The following is a 22,342-nucleotide window of genomic DNA, read 5'->3' on the forward strand; positions in this document are numbered from 1 at the left end:
AAGTTATGAGAATGAGTTGCACTCTTCATTTAGTCTCAGAAATGAAGGGGACATTTTTCTAATGATAAATATATTTGAATTTCATAAATATATGGTAAAACAAAGTTTCATTTATTAAGCCAAGGAGAAATACTCTGAGGTGGAATTTGATATGAAAGACAGAAAGACACTACATATATTATTGCAAGACAGTATATATAGTGAACTACTAACATATTGTATAAGAATATGAGAAATAAGAACAGTCAAGCAACAAAAATCTTGAGGAGTAGTAATGTTTTTAAGATTAAAAGCAAGTAATGCTTGGATGTTGATTCTACATACCAAAGATGAAAAGCATGACAGACATTTTGCAAACAGAAAAAGTAATCTGGATGAAGAAATTTAATAAGATTTTTTATGTCATTGATTCCAAAAAAGTGTTATGTTGTTTTATAAGAAAATAAAACAATGAAAGTGAATGATTCCTCTGAATTATGGAAAACACTAAACAGCAATATAACTTAGTATAAAATCACTATTTCAGATTTGTGCATGTTACTCTAATAGCTCAAGTTGTGCCCCAGAACTTCTTATCAAACCTGGAGCTTCTTTGATAAGGAGCTAGCAATTGATAGCTAGTTTGAGGTCAAATTATTCAACATTTGAATAGCTCAAATAAGAAGACCACCCAGTTGGAATAATAAATATTATAAGATGTTCTAAAATGACTTGTAGAATAAGAAAATATGTTGTATTTACTCTCTCTGAGCTCATAAAGAAGAGCACTCAAATTGAAGATGCAGGGAGCAAACTTGGAATGCAATCTGAGAATTACGTTGGGTTACTTTCTGAATCTAGATCTGCCACTGTACACTGGAGTGAATAAAAGAAACAACATTCGGCCAACTCAGGCTAACATTTCTTTCTCCCACATACTCTGATCTAGATAATTGAAACCAAATTGTTTTTCTACTTAAATCATCTGTATAATAGCCATTACTCTCTACTTCATGCTAAGTGTGCAGAGATACAAACATAAGCACAGAAATTACAAATGGCAGAAATATTTAACTTGAAACATTAAAGTCTTATAGCTTATTTTACTCATCTCTTATTTTTCTGATTATCCTTATACTCAAAAGCAATTTGAGTTGTATGTGTGGGGGGAATGCAGAATGGAAGCTGTTAAATATCTCTGTGGTGCACAATAGGTACTTATAATGCTGAGGGAATGTACAACTTTAAAAGAGTGTGGGTGTGAAATTTAGTATGGAGTGAAATGGGACTCTCATAATGTGCATCTCCTATAGACCACCAGGACTGGAAGACAGCAAGAAAGGAAAATTCCTGGGGTAACACTTAGGTTGTGAAAACCACGGGATACCATACTCATGAGGAATTTTAACTACCCAAACATCTGTTAAGTTAAAAAAAATTCAGCAAAACATGCCTCATCAAAGAAGCTTCCAAGGAATGCAACTTTATGATTTAAAAAGAAGAAAAACCAAATAGAGGGCAAAGCATTCCTTAACATTTTAAAAAATGAGACATTGTTGATGAATTACTATATATTCTGTTATTGTTCTTCATATATTTTAAATGATATAATGCACTTGTAATGTGGTGAATGCTGTCATAACAGAGGTATTCTCCTTTCTATAAAGAAGCAATTATATAATGATAAGAGATGTTAGCCATAAATAAATAGGAAAATATAATTCATGACATGAAGAAGCCCATTTGGTGGCAGTGGGTTTTTAGAATAGGCTCTATCCTGGTGCCAGTAAAGGAAGTGAATATAATTTATTCTAGACATGATGCTTGTACTTCTGCAAAATTAATTTTATATGCTGTTGAAAGTCTTCTAAGTTAGTTGCCTAGGACTCCCAAATGTGTAATTCGAGATGACATCTCTCTGTCTTCTAGACCTGTAGATTGAAGTTACTGGTATGACCACTTAGGTTTCCACAGACAACTCAAACCCCGTATAACCACTGTTCCTGCCCCACTGCAGGCCTCCTCCTACCTGTGTGTTCCCTATTTCAGTGTATTGTACCATTGTTCGTCTGATTGTTCAAGCCAGCAATCTCGGAATCATTCTTGATTCTTCCTAGCCTTTCCCACCTCCAAGTCCATACCTAACTCCTACTGACTTTCCCTTCTACATATTTCTTGAATTTATGATTCTCTGTTAAGGCTCCCTAAATTCAGACGTCTCCTAGATTATTACAAAAGATATCTGAATGGTCTTTCTGTTCCCATTTTCTCTACCCTCCACCTGAACCTAGTTTTTGAATACACCTGTCTATTATTCCTCTGCTTAATATCTGATAGTTATCTATTTTCCTGTTATGTAAAAATTATATTTTTAGTATGCTCTATATGGTTACTTATGATTTTTGTTTATATTCCCCACACGTACTTTGCTCTTTCTCCTTTGTGCTCCAGAGGAAGAGCAAAGTATGTGTGTTCTTTCTTACTGTCCTTTCTGTCCTCTTTTGGAGATCAACTGCCTCTTCTTTGCAAAGGAGACCAAATATCTCCTTTGCAAAGCCTTCTATAAATTCCTCTTTCCACACCCACCTTCCAAAAATTGTTTCTAAATACTGAACGTATTACATCATAATTGTTTATCTCTCTCTCTTGTCGAACTCTGAGCTCGTTACAGGCAGAGATGACAGGTGATCATGTCTTATGTATGTTTCTACTCTTCATACCTATTCAATATCTAAGACTGAATGAATATGGCATTTGGACTCAAAATTCTCCAAATCAAAATTCTCCATGTCAAAATTCTCCATATTGCAAAAATTTTCATATAAATTTTCTTCAGATTTTCTTTCTGACTATAGCTTGTCTTTCAAATATTTGCATGGTTATTGTCAAAATTAAAATTCTCCTGGTCAGTTTCCATTCACGTTTGACATGTTCAGCTTCTTTTATTTCACAAAGCCAGTTTATTTTATTTTATGTATTTTTGTATTTATTTATTGGTTGGTTGGTCGGAAAGGAAAGATTGCTTTATTCAGGAGGCCAGCAACCTGAGGAGAAGGCAGACTCATATCCAAGAACCACTCCCAAGATTCTGCTTGACCATGAAAGTTTTTAAAGGGAGAAGGGGAAGTTAATCGCAGTTAATCATTTTGGGAGGGGGGTCAGAGTCTTTCATCTTCCACTGTGTGCAGATTTTCTTCTGATTGGTTGGTGGTGAGGTAACAGGGTGTTGCTCCAGGAATCATACTCTGCCTGAAGTTACCATCTTCCACCTGGGTGGGGCCCTTAGTTTGATTTTAGATGCTATCACTTCTCAGGTAGTCTCCCAACCAGTGGTTAGTGCCCATAAAGTTGTCACAAAGAAACGGCACAGAAGATGTCCCCAATGGTGTTGACCATGAGTGGGAGTTGGTCTAGCTGGTCTCAGGACTTAATGAAGCTCAGGTTCTTGATGTCGCATCACAGAAAGAATTCAGTGAGAGACAAAGTGATGGGTAAGAAGTGGATTTATTTAGAGAGAAACACACTCCACAGACAGAGTGTGGGCCATCTCAGAAGGTGAGAAAGGCCCAGTCTATTTTATATTGTTGATTTTTTTTCTTTTTCATTAATTAACATAAGTATGAATTACTGCATATAGAAAAGAAATACGTTCATAATAAATTGAGGAGGATTTCAAACAATGAAAGAAAATAATAAATGCCTGTTTCAGAGTGGATTGAAGCTTTAACAGTATCGAAATGATTAACTGAGATAATAAACTGTGATTGATAGTTCATGAAGAAAACAAAGGAGACCAATCTATAAATTTGGGTTGCTAAGTATAATTACAAAGAGAGAATATTTGCATGAAATCATAATTTAAAGAACATAATAGTAAGCATGTAAAATTGTTTATTAAAGCATTCAACTGTATACTTAAAAGAGCTTTTGCCAGGTTATTAAACAGCTTTCCATAACATAAATACAAATATTTTGAAATCCTATTACAGAAGCACGTAGAATGTGTTTTTCAGCAAAATCACAAAAAATCAAAGGATAAGAATGATCACTATAATATTTTTTAAATCATCAATATTATAGAAAGCCTGGGTGGTGTTTTTTTTCTTTAATCTTATATGCTTTTATTGCCCATATCGGGGTTTCTTTCAGTTTATTTGGATTTTTGTGAGATGAACCACTCAAGGTGCATGAAAAGACATAAGTATGCCTCTAGAAAGCCTGGTTATTAAAAGGATAAAAGGAGAAAAAAAATCTTTCTCCCAATAATAGCTAGCTGTATTTTATCTTTTAAAAGTTCAATGAATTCTCCCACTTTCTCATCTCAGACTTCAAAACTCATGTTGAATTGAATTGATTTTGACTTTTCTGAGAATCTTCTTTTTCTTGGTTCAGAAAGAAGTGTGAAGTACGTTTAATTCTGTGTGACTTCAGGTCATTAACCTCAGTTCAGGCCTGCCTCAGTATTAGGCCCTAGGCCAACAAATTTTCAGCTCTGTTTTCTTCTGCATTTATTAAGGAAGAAGGGAGAACTCTGATTTGACTGTGGAAAACTTCCATTTCTGAAAAAACCATAGGATTGCTATGTCTGGTAGTTGAGGGCACTTTTTGGTTGGGCCCAGTACCTGAGCTGAGGCTCCTTGGCTGGATAGTTAAGAATAATGACAGAAATAGCTAAGCTTATCAGGTGTTTATTATGTGCTGGTACTATTCTAAGAACTTTACACACATTGATTCATTCATGAACCTCATTCATTTCTAGGTTAGAGCCTGTGCTCTTAGATCTTGACAAAGACTTGAGCAAAGCCTCATGGTGGTATAAAAGTACTAAGAGATGAAAGGGTGCTAAGTAGTATACAAAGAGAAGATAGGTGAAACCCTAATTTAAAGGAAATAACAGAATGCATGTAAAATTAAACTATTTAATAAAGCATTCAACTCTATTTTTTTTAAAAAATTTTATTGGGCTTCCCTGGTGGCGCAGTGTTTGAGAGTCCGCCTGCCGATGCAGGGGACACGGGTTCGTGCCCCAGTCTGGGAAGATCCCACATGCCGCGGAGAGGCAGGGCCCGTGAGCCATGGCCGCTGAGCCTGTGCATCCGGAGCCTGTGCTCTGCAGTGGGAGAGGCCACAACAGTGAGAGGCCCGCATACTGCAAAAAAAAAAAAGGAAAAAAATTTATTGAAGTATAGTTGGTTTACAACATTGTGTTAATTTCTGCTGTACAGCAAAGTGATTCTGTTGATACATTCTTTTTTAATATTCTTTTCCATTATGATTTATCATAGGATATTGAATATAGTTCTCTGTGCTATACAGTAGGACCTTGTTGTTTATCCATTCCATATATAATAGCTTATAACCCCAACCTCCCACTCAGTCCTTCCCCCAACCCCCTCCCCCTTGGCTTGTGGTTACAAGTCTATTCTCTATGTCCATGAGTCTGCTTCTGTTTCATAGATAGGTTCATTTGTGTCATATTTTAGATTCCATATATAAGTGATATCATATGGTATTTGTCTTTATTTATGATTTAGTTAACTTAGTATGATAATCTCTACTTGCATCCATGTTGCTGCAGATGGCATTATTTCATTCTTTTTATGGCTGAATAGTATTCCATTGTATATATGAACCACATCTTCTTTATCTATTCATCTGTCAGTGGACATTTAGGTTGTTCCCACGTCTTGGCTGTTGTTAACAGTGCTGCTGTGAACATAAGGGTGCGGGTATCTTTTTGAATTAGAGTTTTGTTTGGATATATGCCAGGAGTGGGAGTGCTGGATCATATGGTAATTCTGTTTTTTGTTTCCTGAGGAAACTCCGTATTGTTTTCCACGGTTGCTGTAACAACTTACATTCCCACCAACAGTGTAGGAAGTTTCCCTTTTCTCCACACCCTCTCCAGCATTTGTTGTTTGTAGATTTTTGATGATGGCCATTCTGACCAGTGTGAGGTGATACCTCATTGTAGTTTCAATTTGCATTTCTCTAATAATTAGTGATGTTGAGCATCTTTTCATGTGCCTGTTGGCCATTGTTATTTCTTCTTTGGAGAAATGTCGATGTAGATCTTCTGCCCATTGTTCAATTGGGTTGTTTTTTTGTTGTTGAGTTGTATAAGCTGTTTGTATGTTTTGGAAATTAAGCCCTTGTCAGTCACATCATTTGCAAATATTTTCTCCCATTCTGTAGGTTATCTTTGTTTTGTTTATGGTTTCCTTTGCTGTGCAAAAGCTTGTAAGTTTGATTAGGTGAACTCTATATTTAATTTCAAAAAACAAAAACAAAAAACTTTTGCCAGGTTGTTAAGCAAGTTTTCTGGAATATAAATAAAAATAATTAGAAATCCCCATTTGCATGAACAAGTGGAATGTCTTTTTCAGCAAAGCACTAAAAACCAAACAGTTAAAGGAAATTTAAAGGATAATCAGCATGTGGCATTATTAGCTTTGAAAACTGAGACTAAGAAAGACCTGGAGATATTGTACAAGCTTCTAGTACATGATCCAACCATCTCCATTCCCAAACAAATTAAATGGGCCTTGCCCTAACACACATAACCTTGAACTACACTTTTAGTTTCTCTTCTCTTTAATTATATCCTTGATAGTTATTTTACCCTGATTATACCTGCATACAATGCATGGGAGAATGAAGTAGCAATGTTTATCCCAGCCCTAACACTTTGTTATGGTGATGGCCTTATCTGAATTATTCCAGGTTGCTCCTACACATAGCTTCAAGGTACCAATTAGAAATGATGATGTTTTCTTATGTTCTTATGGAACATGATGACCTGTTATTACTCTGGAAACTTTGGGAATGAGAGGGAGTGATGGTAGGGAGAAACCTCTTCTTCGTTTATTCGGAATTAAAATACATGAAAGGCACAAGGAGACCGGTGTGTAGAGTGTCTGTTAGCTGGATGCAAGTTTCCATGTTTATCACCAGCTCCCAAGCCCTCCACCACTAACTACGTTCCCAGTCTTCACAGAAACAGCAATCCCCCTTTCTAACCCTGTTACCAAGAGTTCTAATCATTGGTACATGATATGAAGAGCAGTGCCACTGCTTTTTCCAATAGTACGTTGATGTTACAGAGCGGAGGCTCTTAAACTTGTACCAGAAGCATTCGAATCATCAGGAGGGCCTGTTAAAACACGGAGTACTAGGCCCTACCCAGGTCTGCTGAGTCAGTAAGTTAGGGATGTGATCTCAGAATTTGCTTTTCTAACAACTTCCCAGGTAATATTGATGCTGCTGGTTTGAAGACCACATTTTTGAGAACCACTGTTGTAGAAAGTTGTTTTATGAACATGATGCTGTTCTAGAAAAAGTTGTATTATCTGATCCTAAAAGCAGTGGAACTCATATGAGAATATTTTCATTCTTACCTGTCATGGCTAATATTGGAAGTGAGAGTTTTTTGGTATTTTGTATTTTTTTCCACCTAAGCTAACCTGAAATGACTCAGAAAATTACTCATTCAGCATCAAAGAAAATGGTCACACAATGAAGTCTAATACTGTGTGGCATCCATGAATCATTCTCAATACTCATCAAACAGTGTAATACGTCAGATTCTTATGCTTGTAATATTTGCCCTTTGTGCTACTAGCTTGCTGTTGGGAAACCTAACTGTAAAACAAAATTAAAATCTTGTAAAAGGGTAGGAAATATTTCATACACCAACAGTAGTATCTCATACTGGGCAGTGAAATCACTGGGCTCTAGGGAAACATTTAACACGAGTGAGGGATAGCCAATTAGTGCAGTATTGTAACCAGTGGGATGTGTCCTGAGATGCTCTTGGCCTCCATCAATATGGTCAATCTAATTGCTGAACTTCTTCAGGGCCCTTGATGCCCTGAATTATTTAAGATGTAAGGAATCCACCCAAACCACCCAGCCAATTAGATTTTGTTTAGCCCTGAGAGACATCTAAAACTTAAAGCAAATTCCTTCAGGTATGGTAAGGCAACTCACAGTCCTAGAGGCTGTTAATACTTGTATAAGCCGAGAAAGAATGGGAGTCTTTCATTTAGTGATGACAGAAAATAGGAATCTGATGGTCCAGTGTACCAAATCCTGAAACTAAAATACCCTGAAAGGAAGGACCTTTAAACAAACTTGAAATGAACTTAAATTCAAATAGATGTGCAGACAGTCTAAATCATACATGTGTACAGAGCTCAAGATTTTTTTTGTCTTGTGAGTTGCTGTCAAGTCATTTATTTATTTGTGTTTATTCTTCAGGAAGGTCACTACAGCATGCACTAAAAACCAGAGTATTTTCTACAACACTTTTCATCATTAAATAAAATTTACAGGGATCTGCAGAAGGCAAAGTTTCTAAGAACTCTTTGAATGTGCTTATTCTGAAAGTGTAGTATTAGACACACCAAAATTTGATGGTTCTTAATCAAAGTGTCATAGACTTGGGGGCGTTCAAACTTTTATATGTACTAGGCCTAATGATGGTCTCTCCAGACTCACCTTTCAGCTAACACACTTAGCATGGGGACACAGATGGATGGGAAAGATGACCCTGACCCACATAAGACCCACATTCCTGTGCAAGGATAGAAGCATGATAATCAGGAAATGATGGTTGTTAGTTACAGAAAATGCATTATTGTGAAAACCAGGGGAAAAGTGCTTATGAGAGGAAGTGATTGGATTATGGGGAATGAGAGAATAAGGATAGATCATTCCTACTGAGTAAATTGCTGTGATTTATAAGAGAAAGGGTATAGTGATATCTTGGCCTACTACTGACTAGATTCATTTCACAAACAATCCTAAATCAGAATGTGACAGTTTATGGAGAGACAAACAAAGTCTCCCAAAAGATGTTTATATATTACTAAGCTTTTAAACTGGCATATTTTCAATTCCCCATACCTTTACTGCTTTAAGCTTCCTTTATTTTGATTGTTGACATTCATAATTGTAATTTTGTATTCCCCCTTATGTAACTCTAATAATAGTTTACTACACACTGGAATAAAAGAAAAAAAATAATACTGAATTATTTTATTATGCATTTTTGGAATTTTGATAAATTCCAAGAGAAAATTGCATAAAAGAAACTTGAAAATGTTATTTGCTTAAAAGTACATTATAATATTTGGACAATATTAAAATAATTAGGTACTATTTTATAGTATACTTTGGGCATTTGGTGTTCTAAATATTTCTCTTAAAATATCCGTGAATTAGGGCTTCCCTGGTGGCGCAGTGGTCCGCCTGCCGATGCAGGGGACACAGACGGGTTCGTGCCCCGTTCCGGGAAGATCCCACGTGCCACGGAGCGGCTGGGCCCGTGAGCCATGGCCGCTGAGCCTGCGTGTCCAGAGCCTGTGCTCCGCAGCGGGAGAGGCCACAACAGTGAGAGGCCCGCGTACCGCAAAAAAAAAAAAAAAACAAAATCCGTGAATTAATCAAATGTTTATCTTTCATTGCTTTACACAGATGAAATATATATTCAGTTATATATTATGTGCATATAATATATTCATATCAGTTTAGTTAGGTATGTGTTTACTTTTTTAAATTTCAGATTTAGGAGTTCTTAGTCCATCATATTATAATTCTTCAAGAATATAGATTAATATGTTCTAAGAGAAATATTTCATAAAGGATTTAACACAGGGAACACTTGTGTAACAAAACAGGCAATTTTATCAAGTATACTGAAAATGCAAATGTTATTAAGAGTGATTGTTTCTTTAAAAAGAAAGAAAAAAAACACTTTAGGAAAGTTCAAGAATTAAAGCACAGCTCAACGAGGGGCTAAATACCTTGCCTTTTTATAATGATTGATTAGTGCATAGAACTTAAAAATATTTAGTAGTTCAAATGGTTAGTACGTACCATGAATGATCTTTGAATGTCATTTTTCTGTCAGCTCTGCTTGGGGTAGCAGACACTCCCTGATGAGGGCTTTGATTGCTGGTATTAATGGAATGATTGCAGGGTTGACATCTTACTATGAAAGACGAGAAGTTGAAGCAAGGCATCATACTGCTTTCTGAGCTGGTCTACAGACATGTTTGCAAGACTAGCCAAGGTTTTCCTTGGGAAATGGTTTTGGATCTGTCCTCATTTGAGAGCCCAAAGATCCAGACTGCAGAGCAGAGAAGACACAGACATAGAAGAATATTTCCAGAAAATATTTATAAAAACAAGCTACCATCAACCTAGTCACAGAAAAATCTCATCGGCTTTCTTATCACAGAAAATTCTCAGTAAGCTGTCCATGTTATCTGGGCAACAATAATGCACCACCTTGCCTGCCTGCTAGAATGAGTTAGGTTTAAAAGTGTAATCTCGACAGCCATTGAGTTTATATATGTTATAGAGGTATAAGAATAACATTCTGGAGATAATGTGTCCTCTTTGGATATAATGAATTTGGGCCCATCTTCTTGGTATGAGTTAGATACCAAGCACCAAAATCTATAGAGGCTCCTTCTAGTTCATGATATTAGTTTATTAAACTATGGCATTTGTCTTTTTTGTCTATGACAGCAGTTCTTAAAAGACCTTAGCCATGGCATTAAAGGCCCTACACAATCTGGCCTCATTTCCTGTCTGACTCACATTCTGACTGACTTGGCTTCAGCCTCACTGGAGTCCCAGTTATTCCTAGAACATACCAGGCACAGTCCTGTCTCAGGGTCTTTGCACTGGCCATTCTCCTCCCTGTGACACTTCTTCTTCAAACATTCCCGTGCTCCCTCACCTCCTTCAAATCTTTGTTTAAATGTTACCTGTTTAGAGAGGCATAGCCTGACCACCATATTTTTTAAAATAGGAACTCCTATCCACATTCCCATCCCAATTACCCTGCTTCATTTTTTGTCATGGTACATATCACTTCCTAACATAGTATATCATTTATTTGTATGTTATATATTAATTTATATAAATTTTTATAATATACTTATATATTATTTGTCTCCCTCCACTGAAATAGTGGTTCCATGATCTATATATCTTTGGTTTTCTTCTCTATTCCCAGCACCTCAAAAATGCCTGCCTTGAGTAGGTGTTCAATAAACAGTTGCTGAGTGGAGAAGAGTGGGTACATACTAGAAGCTCTATATGGATAGGTCCACAGTTACCTTGATCACTTCTATAAGCTTGGTGTCTTCCCAGTCCCTGGCACATAGGAGATGCTCAATAAATATTGGTTGGATAAATGCATAAATTTCACCTAAAAGTCAACAGAACGTTTTGGTAGAAATAAAGGAAAAGGTAGGCTAAAATATTTTCCTGTCTCATACCACTTGAAACGTGCAGCCTGTCAGAAAATTCTGCCTCTCCACAATGGTCCATACAGAGCCAGAAGGCAGGTTTTGCAAAAACATTAATAAAGGATAAATAATTAAAATATTAATCAATAGCCATCTGAGTAAAGCTTTACTTAGCTTCTAGCCCATCCCCTTTTACAGAGTCAAAGGCAGGAGACAGGCCATTGAAACCCACAAAACATCTTACTTTTTTTTTGTTTTTCTTTTTTTTTGTGGTACGCGGGCCTCTCACTGTTGTGGCCTCTCCCGTTGCGGAGCACAGGCTCCGGATGCGCAGGCTCAGCGGCCATGGCTTATGGGCCAGGCCGCTCTGCGGCATGTGGGATCTTCCCCGACCGGGGCACAAACCCCTGTCCCCTAAATCGGCAGGCGGACTCTCAACCACTGCGCCACGAGGGAAGCCCACATCTTACATTTTTCAGAGCGATATCTCCATGAGGAAAGTATATAATGATGATCAGTAATGGTGTACCTAATCCTGAAGCCTATCCACTCCTTATTTCTAAGGAATATCCAGCTTGGGAAGGAAAGAGAGTTGCCACTTTTGAATATGGAGTGCATTATGCTGTGAGGGCATCCAAAAACAATTATGCTGGTGGCAGGAGACCTCCTATGGCTCTCATTGTTTTGTGTATAGTTAACTAAATGAATTATGCTACAGTTTGAGGCAGTTTTCCTAAATCTAGGATCCTAAAGTTAGAATAAGACTGAAGATCTCAGGACATGCAGGGTGTGTTTAAGTGCTGAGATTCCATGATCTCTCTACATTAGTCACCAGAGAAATCATGTGCCTAATTCTGTCATTATTATTAACACCTCTCAGCTTATCACACCTCTGAATCCAGGAGCATACCCTCCTCACTCTCTCCCCTGGATGCCATATAGACTGGATCTCTGAGTCAATGTTCAGAGTATTGCACAAAGTTCAGAAAAGGTACAAGTAGGAAGGATATGTTTGTCACCCCAAAAGCGTTTTCCCACAGAAACTTTCTTATACATCTTTCCTAGAGTCCTCTATAGTAACATTTGAGTACTTCTTTAAATTATTTCAATGCTACTATTAAAAAAATACTTTTATGGGCTGAGCTGGGCTCCCAAATTCCAAAACATATAATATCATCTTTCTTGAAAATGTTCTAAGTACCAATAACTCATTCATAGTTCAAAGACTGTCACTACTGTTAGCATCTTAAACAGCTACCTGGCGTTGAAATAAAACTTTTGTCTTTCTTCAGAGCCTGTGACTCACTTGAACCAGATATACTTGCCATATTTATACTATCCCAATTTGTAAGGAATTATCTGAAAAATTTTAAAAACCCTTCTCCATCTTGGTCCTGTCTCCCTGGTTCTAGGCTCATCTTTCCAATTGCCAGGAAGGCAACTGAATCTTTGTGAGTATCTCAGACTTAATGAGTACAGACCAAATTTATCATCTCCTGCCATGGTCTTATCCCTACCAAGACTAGTGTCTGTTCCTGAACGTGCTGTTGTTGTGAATTCTGGCAATACTCTCCCAGTATTAATACATGAGTTAGCTTTTACTACATTCCTCTATTTCACATCTCATCTGCCCTTAAGTTCTTTTTTTTTGTTTTTGTTTGTTTTTTGTTTTTGTTTGTTTTTTTTTGCAGTACGCGGGCCTTTCACTGCTGTGGCCTCTCCCATTGCGGAGCACAGGCTCCGGACGCGCAGGCTCAGCGGCCATGGCTCACGGGCCCAGCCGCTCCGCGGCATGTGGGATCTTCCCGGACCGGGGCACGAACCCGTGTCCCCTGCATCGGCAGGCGGATTCTCAACCACTGCGCCACCAGGGAAGCCCTGCCCTTAAGTTCTTTTTATTAGATTTTCTAAGGGCTCTGGGATTCATCTCCTCCTATCTCTACCTACTGTCACTCTTCTACTTTTGGGTCTCATCCGATCTCACCTGGCTTTTTGGAAATAGCCTATCTGGACTCACTGCTTCAGAGCACATATCTTTTTCATAGCTGCATCAGATTTCTTCCTAAGTCATTAGAAAAATACTTCCCTTTTCAGAACTTTCAGTGACATCCCATTGTTTAAAGAATGAACTTCAAACGCTTTAAGATAATCCAGTGCTCCCTAACTTAGTTCCCAAATGACTGCTTGAGGCTTGTTCCCTACCCTATCCCTCCATTAATGCTGGTCTTTCTGTGATATCTCTATTCCTTAAATTTAGAGATTCTGATTTTTTTTTTTGTACCATACATTCCTTGGACAGTCTGGTGAAGTGTGTGGACCCCTTCCTCGAGTTATATTTTTCAATTATAAAATAATAAGCATAAGCATAAGATTAATAAGCATAAGAAAGCCATTCTGCAGCAATAATATTCTGTCTGTGGATTCCATTGTTTATATCTTTGTGGCTTTGCTTACGACCTTCTTAGCAAAGAAGTGCCCCCAAACCTGCCCTTCTGATTATTGAAATCCTTCTCATGTTTCAAAGTCTATTCAATCCCCAGCTCCTCTCTGCAACTTTACCTTGACCCCCCGCCCAACCGTACTCACCACTTTGTCTTTGCCCTCCCATAGTAGATTATGTGTATTTCTAATTAGTTCTTATCTTTACTTTGCCCTTTGTTATAATATTTTGTATTAATTTACAAAAAGGGCCAAACGCTAAACTAATGGGCTACTTTCACACATTTTGTGTTCGCAGTTCTTTTAAAAACACTGTGAAATATGCATATGAAGAAGAAACTGAGGTCCAGAAATTTTATTGTCTGACCAAGATCATACAACTTGTTGCTGTTATAAATTTGAGGAAATGAATATTTTCTCTTCTTCTTTACCCCTTCTCAGGATCTAAGGAATAATATTGTTCAGTAATCTTTGTTCATGTGGATTTAAAAATCAGAAATGCTGGGAAATATTCATCTCCCAATATTTAATTTCCCTGGAATTGACGAGGGGCCGTGATAGGACAGGGATGTGTAAACAGTGTTTCTAGGTCAATGTCTATGTCAAAGTAACTGTGACTAAATCCTTCTTAACATACTGAAAACTCTTCTAATTCCTAGTAGTTTCACAAATTGAAATTTCAACACAGGTTTTCATCAGTTCCCTAAAATATTATTTCTTGTTTTGCACTCTTGAGGAAAGACAACAATAATAAAAGTTAAGACAAATTAAAGAATTCATTTGGAATCATAATGAACTCAGGAAGTGTTTACATTTGTAATAATAAGATCAGTTGTATAACCTATTTCCTATGCTACCCCCTCAGTGAATACAATAAACCAACCCAATTTATTGATACATTTGTAAGACAATACATTTTAAATATAATTCACTTGAACCAGTTCCACTTTTCTGTAGTCAAATATGTTTAGTTTCTGCAAGTTTTCCTAAAACAACATTGTTAAGCTATTTTACAATAAAATATTGATTTGTTCAAAAAGATTTATTTTAGCAATAGTGATGCTTTCTTTTCAAACTGTTATTTCAAGTTTAAAGATCATGTATTTATGACTGTTAATTTCTCATATGGAAGTTCTTTATGCATAGTAATTATTTTGAAAGTAATTACATCATTTGATTTGCCAGTGCCTTTTAGCATGCTGTGAGCTATAAATTTATGTATAATTAATTCATCATGATTATCCTTTTTTATGATCTTTTCTATTATTGTATTGTGGCAAATACTAGCTTAAATGTAGCAAGGTAATTGATTTTTTTCTATTTTCATAGCTCCAGATGGTCCTCCTGAAAATGTGTATGTAGTAGCAACATCACCTTTTAGCATCAACATCAGCTGGAGTGAACCTGCTGTCATTACTGGACCAACATTCTATTTGATAGATGTCAAATCGGTAAGGCATGTTTTACCTTCTACAAAAGACAGTATAGAGCATGGTTAAGAATATAGGTTTTGGAACCAGACTTTGAATTTTAATCTCAGCTCTGTTAGGCAGCTTACTTAACTTGTTTGTGTTTCAGTGTCCACATCTGTAAAATAAAGATTGATAATACTACCCAGTGTACAGAGATTCTGTGAGGACTAAATTAGAAAATTTGCCTAAAGAACTTAAAACATTGCCTGACGTGTAGTAAGTGTTCAATAAATATAAATAAAGTATTGTCACCATGGTTATTATTGTATTTATCGTCAGGGTATGGATGATGTATATAAACGAGGTTAAGTTGATAATAATATAGTGGTTTGAAATACAGTGAAAATGAACTCATAACAGAAAAGGAGAATGGACAAGGCATTAGGAGAAATATCTCCCAAATAAGATAGAATCGGAGCTTAATTTTGAAAATAATTGAAGCAGAGCATGAAAAGGAAATGGTAATAGAAGTTAGAATAATAGAAAAGTTAGCTTCCTTCAGGAAAGAGCAAGTCGTTCTGGAATCCTTGGTCGAAACTTTCAAGAAGAAAAGGCTGAGAGATGAGGCCAGATCAGGAGCCAGACTTACAACATGTTATGGAGTGTGGGTTTCATGGTAAGGGCAGTGGGGTGCCAAATGTGGAATTAAAGCAGTGTCGGGATACAGATATCTGTTTCACAGGATCAGTATGGGTGCATTGTAGAGAATAGTTTTAGAGAAGTTCTGGCGGTACAAAATTAAATAAGGAGACAGGAAACTATAAGAGTAAAACTGGACAAGAAAAGAAGGACAGAGGAAATGGAGTGAGGGAAGACAGAATGAAAAATAATTTAAAACTACAGGATTTGGTGAAAAAAAAAATCTGTGGATGGTGAGTGAAAAGAATAATCAAGGATGACTTTAAGATATATGATTTGGAAAATTGAGAGGAGGAACAGATTTGTAGAGGAAAGGCATGAATTCAGTACTAGATGCACCGACTTTAAGATGCCTGGGAATCCTCCAGATGAAGATCGCCCTTTAGCAGTATTATTTGTGGTTCTGTAGCTCAGGAGAGGAAGTTTGTATTTCCAGATTTGGGAACTGTTGGTGTTTAGATGATAGATGAAACAACATGAGTAGATGAGATTAACTACACAACATGTAAAGACTCTTCTGTAAGAACTAACCTGAGGATAGTATCCTGGGGAACACAAACATTTAAATAAGATGTCCCTGAAGACAGCAAATTGGAGTAGCCTTCCAGACAGAAGGAGACCCAAGCATAAGAGGCAAGCCTTTCACCTAAGACAGGGTACTGCACAATGTGAATAATGCAGAGTTGTCATCTAGGGTTAGAACTGGAAATATCTCCTTGCCAGCCTGCTTGAGCTTTACTGGACCTGATGAGCAGTCTCTTACAGTTGCATCTAACACATTAAATTAGGTAATTCATGGTGAATTCTCCTCTCCTTCTTGCTGTTTCTATCCATCTCTTGTTTTAACCTTTATGATTTTTTAATGTCTTTATATTATTTCTTAAAGGAAATACTTTCTCAAAAGATGTGTCTTGATTAAAAGAAAATTTCAGGGTTTATTGGTACATTTGTTCTCCCATTCAGTCTTCAGTTTATGTTCCTTTTCTAGAGCATATCTGTGAAGATATTTAGTTAATAATTAGCCAAAAATAATCAACACGAATGACAAATGCTCTGGGAATAGCATTAAAAGCAAATTATAAAATGTTAATACTGTGCTCTATCAAGTAAAAGACACTTTATTAAGGAAAATAGCTCTCTCTTGGAATTTGGTTGTGTTTAGAGGAGGGAAAAATAAAATATTTAAAAAAGTGATTTATAACCTCATTCTCTTAGCATTCTTACTGAGATTAAAAATGGGCAAGGGAAAGAGAGAAGGATGGAAAGATAACTAATATTGTAATTGCTTATTTCAGTTACATATTAGCTCTTCATATGCATTGTATTATCATATCTTATCTAATAACATTTTGCTGTAAATATTATCATCTTCATTTTGCATAAAGGGGAACTGAGGCACAGAGATGATAAATAACTTCTCAAATATTAAGACGTGGCTAAAACCAGTAGACAATGGTGTGATGGAAAATAGGAAAAACCATCAAAAAGCAAATAAAAATTGCCAAACTGAAATATATGCTCACCAAAACACCTTTGGATCAAAGATAGCAAAAATTCAAACAGATCCTAACATTTCACAGTTTCCCTAGGATTCTTGGAACTAAGTTGTCATTTGTTCCTTTTTCCCTTCATTCTTTCAACACACTTTATTTTTTTTAGTTTTACATTGGAGCATAGTTGATTAACAATGTTGTGTTAGTTTCAGGTGTACAGCAGAGTGATTCAGTTATACATATGTACATGCATCTATCCTTTTTCAAATCCTTATCCCATTTAGGTTATTACAGAATATTGAGCAGAGTTTCCTGTGCTATGCAGTAGGGCCTTGTCAGTTATCTAGTTTCAATATAGCAGTGTGTACATGTCAATCCCAAACTCCCAACACACTTTTAAATACATTCAAATGCCAGCATTGTAGTACGTGCTGGGTATGTAGAAGTGAACAAGTCTGACGTGGTCATTATCCTTATAGAGTTTATCTGCAGCTCATTTCATGAATATATAACTATCTACCTTCAAAAGTCATTGGCTCGCAGACCAAAGAAGAATGTATGTCACTGAATTTAGGACTTATGCTGCAGCCTGGCCTCTGCCAAATACTAACCGCAAGGGCATAAAACTCTTCCCTTAAAAGACTCAAATTAAGTAAAAATTGACAATCTTGAATAAAGATATATGGGCTCAGATATCATCCTGGATGATTCTACTGGAAATTAATGCATTTTGTGGCCCTTTGTTTGTGAGTCCCTTTATTTTTTAATTTAGCAAATACTTAGTAGCTTCTTTCACCAAGACAAAGATGGAAAACAAAGTTCTGCTTCCAAGGAGCTCACATTCTAGAGAATGACACCAGAATATAAAGAGCTAGTTGTAGAGTATGAGGTATGCAGTCTTTTTTGGAATATAAACTAACAAAGTAATTAAAGTTTCTGTTATGTGGGACATAATATATAGAGGAGACAGCACAGAGAATATTAAATTTGTTCTATTCTGGGATGTAAGAATTAAATGGGGGTGCACCAGGTGGGGAAGAGTGCAGGTGGGGCAGGCAAAGGAGAGGGAAATAGAACCAGCATCTAATTATTGACAATGTATATTAAAAAAGCCACACTTCAAAAAAAATGGCAGATTTCATCGTAATAATCGATGATCAAATATGAGCAAACAAATTTGGAACTGATTGAAGGGAAATGATGGGTCAAAAAGGTTTGAGGTTTCAGTCCTGGGTAAGTGGACAAATATTAGTTAATGATAGTAGGTTTAGTGAAGAAAGAAAATGAATTTTTCCACATGCTGTATTTGAGGGCCGAGCATTCTTTTTGAATTTTACTGTATATTTTTTAAGATATAGTAGATCACATGCATGTTATTTCATGTCTTACTACTTGCTATTTGTTATCCATTTTTTAATGGAAGGCATTGGAATAATTTAGTTTTACTTTATAAGACCATGCCCCATGACTTTGGGTAGAGAGGTCTGGACTCTTCAAAGATCTGGGAGTAAATCCTGTCTCAGCTACCAAGTTGCTATGGAATCTTGAAGAATTCAGCTCAACTCAATAAAATCAGAGTTGAAGTAGCTATAGTAGTCAGGCAAGGAACATCAAGGAACAGTCACAATGAAGCTTCAGTGATGAATTGGAGACCCCTGGTCCATTAGAGGAGTCACCTATCACTCATCTCTAGATAATTGTTACCCAGCATGAATATAAGCCTAGTCATAGGGGAAATTTTAAAAGCCCGATTTGTATGTGATATTTAGATGTTGACAACTAATTAAATACATACACACTTTCTACCAGTGGGTGCATGCACCCGATCAATTGGATTCCTACACTGATTGATTTGTTTTTCTGCCACTTTAGAAGGGGAACACCTCCCTCTACTGCTCTGATTCGATCTGTTTGACTTTTTGCAGATCTGATATTTTTCAGCCTTTTGCTGTGTTTACCATAGCAACATCGTTTTTAGTTTTAAAAGCTCTTAGAAAAGAGCATTTGAAGAACATATTAAACAAAAAAAATCTTTCAAAGTTATATGAGAGAAAAAAAAAAGTTATGTGAGAGGGTCTAGTTGAAAATGAACTTGATAGTGAGGACAGTGTATCCAACTTTTTTTTTTTAAGATGTTGGGGGTAGGAGTTTATACATTTATTTATTTTTGCTGTGTTGGGTCTTCGTTTCTGTGCGAGGGCTTTCTCTAGTTGTGGCAAGTGGGGGCCACTCTTCATCGCGGTGCACGGGCCTCTCACTATCGCGGCCTCTTGTTGCGGAGCACAGGCTCCAGATGCACAGGCTCAGTAGTTGTGGCTCACGGGCCTAGTTGCTCCACGGCATGTGGGATCCTCCCAGACCAGGGCTCGAACCCGTGTCCCCTGCATTAGCAGGCAGACTCTCAAACACTGCGCCACCAGGGAAGTCCCCAACTTGATTTTAAGTCTTTCAAGTACTTGAGAGAAGCAGGCATAATAGGATTTCAAACTTGCTGTTTTTCATCTCAGGAAAAGCCCTTGTATTTAGTGCTAGAAACTAGCTATGTTTAATCACTACAGTGAATAAGCCAGACTCTCCATCAAAGACAGACTATGTTTTAATAAATTATACAACTATATTTAATATACCTAAGCATACTCATTTGTACACATTTAATAATTATGACATATATGTTAATTAACTGATTCCTTACTTAGTGCCTTGCATGGTGCTAGATCAGTTTTTCAAACTTCAATTATGACCAGCATTTTTTAAATGAATTGGAATAAAATAAAAATATCAAAGTGCATTTCAGAAGTTGTATTTCTGAAAAGCAATTTTCAGTTATAAAGAATACACACACACACATCCTGAATTATGTTGCAAAATGTGTTTCATGTTTGTTGGTCATGGTAAAAAAAAAATAGCAAATTTCTGTGCCGGCTACTTCAGATCAGTTTTTTCTAAATCATCAAAATACTTTAAGTAGATATTATCACCCCAATCTTACATATACAGAAACTAAGACAGAGAGCATAAATGACTTATCAAATGCTACAGGAGTTATTAAGTGACCAGATTGGGATTTGAACCCTTGATGGCTGGGTACCAACCTCTATAAAACATTGGAGTATAAAAATAAACAAATGGGACCTAATGAAACTTAAAGGCTTTTGCACAGCAAAGGATACCATAAAAAAGACCAAAAGACAACCCTCAGAATGGGAGAAAATATTTGCAAATGAAGCAACTGACAAAGGATTAATCTCCAAAATTTACAAGCAACTCATGCAGCTCAATAACAAAAAAACAAACAACCCAATCCAAAAATGGGCAGAAGACCTAAATAGACATTTCTCCAAAGAAGATATACAGATTGCCAACAAACACATGAAAGAATGCTCAACATCACTAATCATTAGAGAAATGCAAATCAAAACTACCATGAGGTATCACCTCACACCAGTTAGAATGGCCATCATCAAAAAATCTAGAAACAGTAAATGCTGGAGAAGGTGTGGAGAAAAGGGAACCCTCTTGCACCGTTGGTGGGAATGTCAATTGATACAGTCACTATGGAGAACAGTATGGAGGTTCCTTAAAAAACTAAAATAGAACTATCGTATGACCCAGCAATCCCACTACTAGGCATGTACCCTGAGAAAACCGTAATTCAAAAGAGTCATGTACCACAATGTTCATTGCAGCACTATTTACAATAGCCAGGACATGGAAGCATCCTAAGTGTCCGTCGACAGATGAATGGATAAAGAAGATGTGGCACATATATACAATGGAATATTAACCATAAGAAACAAAATTGAGTTATTTGTAGTGAGGTGGATGGACCTAGAGTCTGTCATACAGAGTGAAGTCAGAAGAGAAAAACAAATACCGTATGCTAACACATATATATGGAATCTAAAAAATAAAAATAAAAGGTTTTGAAGAACCTAGGGGCAGGACAGGAATAAAGACACAGAAGTAGAGAATGGACTTGAGGACATGGGGAGGGGGAAGGGTAAACTGGGACGAAGTGAGAGACTGGCATGGATTTACATATACTACCAAATGTAAAATAGCTAGTGGGAAGCAGCCGCATAGCACAGGGAGATCAGCTCGTGCTTTGTGACCACCTATAGGGGTGGGATAGGGAGGGTGGGAGGGAGACGCAAGAGGGAGGAGATATGGGGATATATGTATATGTATAGCTGATTCACTTTGTTATAAAGCAGAAACTCACACACCATTGTAAAGCAATTATACTCCAATAAAGATGTTAAAAAAAAATTGGAGTATAAATTTCATTGACTGCAGAGATGATTTCTGCTTGTTCTGATGAATTGTGATTGATTTTTTTCTTTTACTTTCAATTGTTGAAATAATTGTAATTAGTAAACTGTTAAAGTAGCACTTTGGATTTCCCAGGTCCGTCTGACTGTAAATAAAAGAATTTTTAAATCTTGGCTAGAAAAATATACCACTCATAGCCTTCTATTATTATGTTTTAGTGATTTGTATCTCAAGTGCTGCTTCCTTTAATTGTTAGCTATTTTTTCCTGTAGGTAGATAGTGATGAATTTAATATTTCCTTAATCAAGTCAAATGGAGAAAATAAAACCATAGAAATTAAAGATTTGAAAATATTCACAAGGTATTCCGTGGTGATCACTGCTTTCACTGGAAATATTAGTGCTGCATATGTGGAAGGAAAGTCGAGTGCTGAAGTGATTGTTACTACTTTAGAATCAGGTAAGGTTTATTTTTCATGCTAAAAATGGACTGAGTTAGGTGTCTTTCTTACAGTTTCTCACACCTTACCCTACAAAGCATATGTGTTAAAAGAAATTTTTTTAAGCACGTAAGTTTAAAATTCAGTGACTCACTGTGACTGACAAAAGTAAAGCTTTGTATTTACATTTATGAGGCAAAGTGGAATTATGTAGACTAATCAATACTTGTAAATACAAAAATAAATTAGTTCATAATAAGGTAACCAATTGTACTTTTTTGCATTTATTTAAACACTATTTCAGAAGTTGAGTTACCTTGCCTAAGAGATGATTTTGTCCAACTG

The 22,342-nt window shown here is 36.5% G+C and overlaps 1 protein-coding gene across 1 annotated transcript in view; it reads left to right on the top strand.

The window, feature by feature from the left end:
- Window positions 1-22,342, top strand: part of PTPRQ (protein tyrosine phosphatase receptor type Q) — a 206,486-nt gene that overhangs the window by 118,290 nt on the left and 65,854 nt on the right. Inside the window, exons 27-28 of the mRNA XM_059081625.2 lie at window positions 15,012-15,133; window positions 21,831-22,017. Coding sequence (XP_058937608.1) covers window positions 15,012-15,133; window positions 21,831-22,017 — 309 coding nt within the window. The remainder of the gene's footprint in view (window positions 1-15,011; window positions 15,134-21,830; window positions 22,018-22,342) is intronic.

The sequence above is a fragment of the Kogia breviceps genome, chromosome 12 (genome assembly GCF_026419965.1).
Source record: "Kogia breviceps isolate mKogBre1 chromosome 12, mKogBre1 haplotype 1, whole genome shotgun sequence".
NCBI classification, from domain to species: Eukaryota; Metazoa; Chordata; class Mammalia; order Artiodactyla; family Physeteridae; genus Kogia; species Kogia breviceps.